Below are 9,393 nucleotides of genomic sequence, written 5' to 3' on the forward strand. Positions count from 1 at the left end.
GCAAATGACAGTGATACAGGAGGAGGAGAGGACCCTACCCCAAAGAGCTTACAATATAGGAGGTGGGGGAAATAGCACAGAATAGGAGGTGAGATATGCAGTGATTGAAGCAATAATGTACAAACATTAACAATGTTTTTTTACAATTCTTTCTGAATGTTTTGTAAATGTCCTAAATACCCAAAACATGCAGATAGGTTAATTGGCCTCAGGTAGGGACATTAGATTGTGAGCCCCCGTTGAGGGACAGCTCGTGACATGACTATGGACTTTGTACAGAGCTGCATAATATGTTGGAGCTATACAAATACTGTGTAATAATAATAATAATAATAATAATAATAATAATAATAATTTAATATTAATAGTAATAGTCACATGCCACAATCTAAAGACTTTCCAAGTTTTTAAAAATTTTGGATTTTCAATATATATTTGTATATTTTATGCATTTATTCATTCATTACATGACACTGGGTATGGGATCAGCCTGAGCTTGCAGCTTGATATTTATATACTAATATACCATAAAGTTCTCCTATGCAAAAAGAGAGTATTTTTATACAGGGGAGAAATAAGGGGACTTTTTGCTGCCTTTTGACATTACCAGCCATAGTTACATAGTAAATTAGGTCGAAAAAAAAAAGACATCACGTTCAACCACTAAGGAAATAACATATCCCAGATAAAACCCTATAGACATAGTTGGTCCAGAGGAAGGCATATTCTGTGCTTCTAGAAATCATCCAACTTTTTCTTGAAGCAATTTATAGAACTTGCAGAAACGACTTCCTGAGGGAGCCGATTCCACATTTTCACAGACCATACAATGAAGAATCCCTTCCCTATGCGGAGATGAAATTTCTTTTCCTCTATACATTACAAAATATGTTTTTAAACGATTAGACAACAGATAATCTAAAGTATGCCCTTCTAACATCCAAACGCTAATAGGAGCGCTCCTTGTCATTTACATCAATACAGCTTAACCGGTTGTTAGTGTAAATGCTGGCTAGCAGCCCCATTGGCTCATGAATACATTCTGAGCTGAATGTCCACCAGTCAATGGGCCTTATAAAGCTCCCCAATATTAGAGAAGGCTATCTGGGTGATCCAACAAACCTGGAATCCTTTAAATCATTTGCTATTATTTGGCAAATGCTATCCTGGACCAAATCCATTCCAGATTTGCTGGATCACCCAGTTTCTCCCATGATAGTCTATTTTCTCCAGTTTTGGAGAGCTTTAATAATCTCCAAGGCTGGAGAGGATACACTTTTTAGTGGTGAAGCTGGGTGATCCAGCAAACCTGGAATGGATTACCTAAAAGTAATTTGCTATTTATTAGCAAAGGTTTTCAATCTTGGACCAGATCCATTCCAGGTTCGCTGGATCACTCAGCTTCACGGATTGTCTCCAGCCTTGGTTTTCATAAATCAGGACCAGGTAGAAAGATTTGCTTTCTGTACTGGTCAGTTTCCGGTAGTTATGCCCATGGTTTTGTAGCATTTGGCAGCCCAAAAAGTGCCTAGCCCCCCTTGGATTTGTACTGGAAACAAATGAGACTGGTTACAATCATTCTCCTTGCCATTTGCAGGGTTTTAGAAAAGTGGTTGGTTTGCAGTTTCAAGACCATTTACGTCACGGTCAGTTTTCTTGTCAACAGCTTCTAAAGACTTAAAAGAAAATTCCTATTAAATTGTTGGAGAGGTCACTTAAATGGTTAAAAGGAATTTTAAAAGCGTTTGGGAGAAGAGTGGAAAAAAAGTTGTATTTTTACTTCCTATGACCTACTAATGACTTTCTCATTATAAGCTTGTCACACGCACGGCTCCAAGACTTTTCTAGAGCTGTCCCCACTCTCTGGAATAGTCTCCCTCGTTCTGTTAGACTCACTCCTACTTTCTGCTCGTTAAAAAGAGCTCTCAAAACCCCTCTTTTCAAACTCACCTACCCTTCTTTTTCTGTCTCTTAAACCCTCACTACTCACCCAACATTACATATCACCCCTCCTATTGTATGATACTTCCTCCACCTCTTAGATTGTAAGCTCTTCGGGGCAGGGTCTTCTTTAGTACCTGTCTGTCATTTGCAGACCCTATTTAATGTACAGCGCTGCGTAATATGTTGGCACTATATAAATCCTCTTTATTAATAATAAAAATAATATTATACTATTTCATTTTTTTAAGGAAGGAAGATTGCATTGTTGGACAAACACTGCTGCAGGTTCAAAAATACATGACAGATGTTTTTAACAACTGTGCGCAAACAGCATTGAATGCAAGTGATTTGGTGTTCCTCGACAGAGGTAATCAATACACAACAGAGCCCTAATAAATGAATCAGAAGTAGTTACCATTGTATGGATAGAATATATCTTACTACCTACACATATATCTCTATAAATAGCTACCCCATCCTTGGCCACCCTTTAACCTACTTTTGCAATATGCCGGTGATGCACATTTTGCAATCTAATATCTCCAGCAAATTATAAACATCATGCTTGGCAGGAATGAACACAGCAGGAGGGAGATATGAATTTCAAACTTTCCACTGCAACTTTTTCTTTCAAAAATGCACTGAACACTTTAAGTACAATGTGCCTTTTTCTCTCTCCATCTTTTATCTGCTAAAATAAACACACTGAGTGACCTTCCTTATCGGGGACATGCTGCGCACACATGGCCTCATTGTCTGTAATCACCAAGGAGCAGAGGCCCTTTTCTCTACACTGCTCCCTGTCTGAGCTGCTTATTGGCTTCTTCATATTTATTACTGAAGACATCAGGATATAGAATACCAGACTAGAGAACATTATTATTGCACAGTTTTTATATAGGGCTGACATTACACAGCGCTGTACCATGTCACTAGCTGTCCCTCAAAGAAGCTCACAATCTAATGCCCCTACCATAGTTATATGTTATTAACATACAGTTAAGGTCAATTTTTTGGGGAAGCCAATAAACATAACTGCATGTTTTTAGATTGTGGGACGAAACCGGAGTACCCCAAGCAAACCCACTCAATCGCGGAGAGAACCTGCAAACTCCATGCAGATAGTGTCCTGACCAGGATTCGAACCTGGGACCTAGCCATGCAGAGTGCTAACCATTGAGCCACCATACTGCCCAGTTATAGTTCAAAACTTAGATTGTAAGCTCTTGTGTGCTCTCCTCCTCCCCACTGTATCTGTCATTTGCAACCCCTATTTAAAGTACAGCTCTGCGTAGTATGTTGGCGCTATACAAAGACAATTTAAAACTAAACTATAAAATAGATTTCTGTGCGATTGTGAATCACCTCGGTGCCTAAACTGCCTGCTCATTGGCAGAGCCTGTGGAGTCCAGATGGTGCCAGGACTACAAAGTGCTAGTCATAAGTCTTCATGCTGCAGAAAGGTTTATAGATGGACCACATTCCGGAAGCTGTGCCCAAAAAAGTCAGGCAGAGGGCTAGGGCCTAATAAATATGGTCTCTCTGTTGCTGATATTTTCCCAAATACCAACCATAACTTCTGCACTCTATGGTGGGCAGGGATTTTCTTTTCACGTCAGAGCCTCCAGCAAGGAGAACAGAGAGACGCACAATAGGGGAATCACACAAATCTCACTCCAAATCCAAGTATTTGGATACAGCAAGGCTTTAGATCTCACACCAGAAATATACAGAATTACCAAGGCCACACTCTCATATGATGAAGCTCACTGCTATCTTCCAATATTAATTATTAGGACACTGCTTATGCTTGAATAGCCTATGAAACATAGCAGTGAAATTTCTGTGCCTCAAGCCTCATAGATGTATACCTTCTTTCTTCATCTAAAACAGACAGTCATCAAATGTGGAGTGAGATTTGATAATGTCAGTACTGTACTGCTTACTGTTCTCCTTGCCGGAGAGGAAGCAGCACCTGACGACTTACAGTGCAAGGATCTCTCTCCTTCCTCATTTTTTTTTTTTATGGATCCGTGGTTCCTTTACCTCTCCTCTTGCTTCATTATTACCCCACTAGTCATTAGACGGGCAGATCTAATCTTAGGAGGCAAAGCCCTTAGGGTCTGAAATAGCACTGTGCTGCATTATTTAGTAAGGTTGGCTATAATCATGTGATTTTTAGAAAGGAAGGGATGGAAATTGAATAAGTGGCTGTAATAAACATATATAATAGACATACTATATAGCTGACAGGTCCAAGTGCAGTTTTTGGAGAAGCCCACGCTACCTAGTTATTGGCACATCCCTATAATTGGTGGTTTTGGCAGCCTATAACAGTAAAGCAAGGGAGGCTGCCAAAGCTGGTCACCCATTCATCATCAGATCCCCCCCACTAGGTAATACTGAGCATCAAGGGCTGAAAGAACTAAAATGAAAATGAATTGAGGCTGACCAGGGACAGTCAGACTGGAAAGGGAAGGGTAAGAAGATGATGGTGGAAGTTTTTCGGCCTAAAAATGAGGCAGGCTGTATCCATCTTGCTGCTTTTTTGAGCAATGTAAAAAAAGCACACAGTGTGCAGAGATATCATTGTAAGCAAATTCAGCAAAGAACAGGAACCATGCAAGACAAAGGAAGTTCAGCTTTAAATATGATTTTGACAACATATGGTGTCTTAGCAGGCCATTCCACTTTAATAAATGAACAACCATCACGAGGCATCAGTTACAGAACACAGGCAGAAAAAAATGAGATGTTGCTCAAAGCAACCAGATCCCAGCTCAGTTATATAGCACCAATTACAGAATGTTAGGAAGCACTTAACTGCTATGGAAAATGCCCTCGCTCTAGTATACTTAAATCTCCATTCGGGTACTTCATACCCAAAGCTGTTCTGAGTTTAGTACAGACTGTCTGGAAAGGGAAATCTTGGAGCAGACACTGGCAGTACCAGGTACTAAGTCTTGCTGAACTTTGTACACAAGGTCTCTAAACTGCTATCAAGAACGGCTAATAACCTTTTCCTGTGAATGTCATCAAAATCACCGTCAGGAGAACAAAACAATCCAAAAACAGAAAAAAAAATCCCTTACCAGTTACCAAACTTCCATGAAAAATAAGTGGCTTAAACTCTATGGACATTTCATAGACCTTACAGTGAAGAATCCTTCCTTAATCGGAGTTTAAACTTCTTTTCCTGCAGACACAAAAGAGTGCCCTCTTGTCCTTTGTAATGACCTTAATGATAATAATTGGGAAGTTCTCTGTATGGACCATTTATATATTTATACAGGGTGATCATATCCCCCCTTATACATCTCTTCTCAAGGGAGAATAGATTCAGNTCAGCTAATCTCTCCTCATAGCTGAGCTCCTCCATTCCTTTTATTAGTTTAGTTGCCTACTAATGGTAACAATGGGACAGACTGGTAGACAAAGTGATTTCTGTCAAAATGAGATAATTGAGAGCTCTTATAACCTTCATAAGGTTCCTAATAAACTGAAGTTAAAAAATTAGCTTTGGCCAACACCACAAAGCAGCCAATTCCAAGTATAAGCCAGAAGCATCACAAGCAGGTGACATGCACCATTCTATATGCATTCTATATACACATACAGACAATCTAGACAGGTCTATAGTACGAGCAACATTCAGTGACTTTGTTTCTGTGTATGTGCATTTGGCTGCAGACACCAGACAGTTGTGCAGGCGGTTATAAATAATAAAAAACACTCGGGCATGCTTCAGACAGGCCATTATATATTCACGAGGTCCTAGGAGACTGGAAGTAATTGGGAGACCGCATGCAGTAGCCTCCAGACAAGTTATGGGGATAAGAGGGTAGCAGGTGGCTTTGCAGCTTTAAGTTCAATGCTGACAAAAAAAAAAGGCAGCATGGAGTTTGTCCATTAATCCAAGCATGGCTTTTCGATTTTCACCACAATCGAAAGAAGCTATTAACAGAACTAGTCTTGTTGGGTGACACAGAGGTGGGGAGGCAACACCGGACAGCTACTACTGCCACATCAATAGAAATCCACCTTTAAGCGAATCATAAAGCTATAGGATTGTCAACAACTGACCAATACACTTACAAAGGGCCTCTACCCTCAATTTAGGGAGTTTAGGTGTCTTTGGTGAAGGGTATTCCTAAGACTACAGCAAAAAAAAGAGACTTTGGACCTTGTGGTCACACAGTTTGAGGAAGACTCTTTATTGTCCCAGCATGCACAATATGCCCCTATGTACAAAGCCAGCTCAATAAACACCAGTTGGGGGGTCATCTGTTTGGTGTGGAGGAGTTGGAGTGTCCTGCAGAGCCCTGACTTCAACCTTTCTGAACACCTTTGGGATAAATTGAAATGGTGAGCCAGGTCTTCTCCTCCAACAACAGCACCTCACCAATAGGCACACACATTGCCAAAGACACCCTCCAAAATATTGCAGAACGCTTTCTTAGTAGAGTGAAGGATGTTATAACCACAAGGGGGAGTCAACTTCATATTTGTGGCCATGATTATGGAATGGGACATTCAACATGTGATGATCAGATGACCATACATTTTGCCTATATAGTATGTCAAAACTAAAACAGCACAATATTAGTATTTTCAGAGTAAAATTCCATAACTGAATAACTGCTCAATGCATCAGCCCAATTCATGAACATATTAGCCCCATCGTTATTAATTCACCCCAGCTAATATAATTTTGTCCTCTTACCTTCTCAGCTGAATCCTCAGCAGATAAGTAGGAGGAGTTGGAAATTTCCAGAGCTGCAGAGGCAGAGTGTGCATCAGTTGTGGATGAAGACCGCGGGCGCGCAGGGTGTGAAAGTACAGCCATGATGTCCTGCGCAGATCGGCGGCCGATTTGTGGACTACCGCGCGTCTTGCCTTTACGGTTCTGCTGAAGGCTGCTTCCTCTTTTCACTTTGGGTGGAGCGCGAATTTGCTGTAGTACACGATTGAGGGCAGTGGGTTGTGCTGTTCCATCAACATCTGAAACCTGTGATGGGTCCGGTTCTGGTTCAGGTTCTGGCTGCGCTTGTTGGAGATCGTGAGGGGAGATGGAGGAGCGGCGCCTCTGATGTTGAAACAGATGCTTCAGGCCCTGGCCTATGACGTTGATGTTCTCGAAATGAGAGCCCTTGGAGGGCTTCTGGTCCCCATCAACCAGCCTCTTTCCTTCTGTACCCCCAGGATCGGCATCGTCGCAGAGGCCGTCGCTGCCAGAAGCCTCCATCAGAGGATGCCAACCATACCCTTGTTGCTGACTCAATGTTTAGATCGCTGCTTAACTGCTGGGAGTAATGATAATTGGATCTTGGAATCCAAAAGATGCGATGATATCAGTGTGCAGGGGTAGAAGACAGGAAATCAGCAATCTTGACTCCCAGGATATTTATTAAAATCTGTTCAGAAAAAATGAAAAAACATACTGGATTACAGAGCACTCAAACTTTTGACAAAGCTGTTTATGCTGCCGATAAAAATCATATTGAAAAGAGGAGATACAACATAGATCAGCTCATCTTTCAAGCCAGACTTCAAATGCTGACATTAAAATTACAGTGAATCTGATTGGCCCATTTCCACCCTTAGGAGATATTCAAGCAAACTATCAAAGTGAAATGTCATCAGTCTGCTGCAGGTAGAAGGAATTATTTCCTAAATCTTCGCTCTCCGTTGAGGCCACATTGTAGCAAGGCACAAGGGACCCTATTTATTAATGCTCTTCAAGACTGGAGAAGATAGATCATGTGAGAAGCTGGGTGATCCAGCAAGCTTGGATGCAAGGGAAAGCTATATCGATTTGAGTATAAACCTGTGGCACAAAACATGTGTGTCATTGCCAATATTCAAAACTATGAATGTCAATAAAAATCAATGGGCTGAGTCTCTATCTCTAATCTTATTTCACCCTTTTTCAGGATAAAGTATTTTGTTATTTTTGCATTTTTTACTTTTGAGTTGGTTATGATGGGTCACTTGCTCCTAAATGATTTTTGTGCATTATTGCTGGCCACCAGTAGATGGGGCCATGTCAAGTGTGTAAAGAGCAATAATGTCTCAGATGGCAAGAGCTTGTAACACACATTACATAAGGACATGGTGCCGTCTATCATGTGACCTGAGTATAAACCAAGATTTTTTTCCAATGGCATTCAGAACAAAAAAAATATGTATACATCTTTTTTTACTATAAACTACAATATAACTGATGCTAGATCCACTTTAAAATGCTTGAATTGAGGTTATCTAATTTTGCTCATACAAAAATACAAAGAATGTTTTTAAACTGGTATATTATCTTTCCTTTCCTGTACTCACATTTGCTCCCTCATGGTGCAGCGCCGTAAATTTAACATCCTCTGGATTCTTGCTGACTGTACGTTTTTATATGTGATGAACGAGCTTTCTTCATGGAGATGACGCACTGCTGAACAAGAGAAAAAAACTGGTTACTACAAGGAAAATGAAATACATATCCATCCGGCTCACCCAACAAGATGGTGCAAGAAATAATAATATGTGAACTGCAGTGACCCCCAGCAACCAATCATTCCAGAGTGCAATGTAATGAGGTCTGGCAAACATGAGTTGATAGCTGGGGGTAATACACCTTTTATATGGTTTCATGGGTTGAAGGATTCTGTACAAATTACAATAACATAATGTAAGTGCACCCATGACTCAAAGACAAGTGGAGGTGCTCAGTGGTTGAAGCCTCAGTGCCGTCACCTTAGTAAACAGGAAAGGGGAGTTCTTGATGATATACAGAGTTGACAGTGTTGAATTAAAATGTTTCTGGCCGATGTCAAGCTGGAAAACAAATTGTACTCCTAAGACATTGCACAATCACCACCATCATGTCAATTATAAAATCTATCTTTAAAAATAACTTTTAATTTAATTTAATTGATGGCAATTGTGCAATGCACATGGAGTACATTTGTTTTCTGGTTGAAGGCAACCTTGCTGGTTATATTATTATCACCCAGTATTTATATAGCGCAGATATATTACACAGCGCCGCAACAAGTCTATAGTAATGTCACTAGCTGTCCCTCAAAGGGGCTCACAATCGGATATCCCTACCATAGTCACTACCACAGTCTGAGGTTATTTAACCTAATTGCATGTTTTTGGAATGTGGGCGGAAACCAGAGTACCCAAAGAAAACCCAGGCAAACACAAGAACCTGCAAACTACATGCAGATGGTGTCCTGGCTGGGATTCGAACCTGGGACCTAGCGCTCCAAAGGCCAAAGTAGTCTTTTCCTAGTGGAAACTAAAATCTGAAACAACAATTTAATACTATTTGTGTCCCTTTTGTAGTAAAACATTTTTATTTGTAGAGGTTCTTGTGACTTATCAAACAGAAAAAAAAAGGTAAATCTGGGAGTCGTCCCCGGGGTACAAGAAGAAAGTGGGAAATCTTTCAAT

General features: G+C 40.5%; 1 protein-coding gene across 1 annotated transcript in view; it reads right to left on the bottom strand.

Annotated features, from left to right (window-relative positions):
- TMCC1 (transmembrane and coiled-coil domain family 1) overlaps window positions 1-8,456 on the bottom strand; it is a 61,617-nt gene extending 53,161 nt beyond the window's left edge. The window contains exons 1-2 of the mRNA XM_072420498.1: window positions 8,278-8,456; window positions 6,668-7,358 (exon numbers count right to left, since the gene is read on the bottom strand). Of these exons, the coding sequence (XP_072276599.1) occupies window positions 6,668-7,189 (522 nt within the window). The 5' untranslated portion in view covers window positions 7,190-7,358; window positions 8,278-8,456. The remainder of the gene's footprint in view (window positions 1-6,667; window positions 7,359-8,277) is intronic.
- Between the last annotated feature and the right edge of the window lie 937 nt (window positions 8,457-9,393).

This window comes from Pyxicephalus adspersus, chromosome 8, assembly GCF_032062135.1.
Source record: "Pyxicephalus adspersus chromosome 8, UCB_Pads_2.0, whole genome shotgun sequence".
Classification (NCBI taxonomy): Eukaryota; Metazoa; Chordata; class Amphibia; order Anura; family Pyxicephalidae; genus Pyxicephalus; species Pyxicephalus adspersus.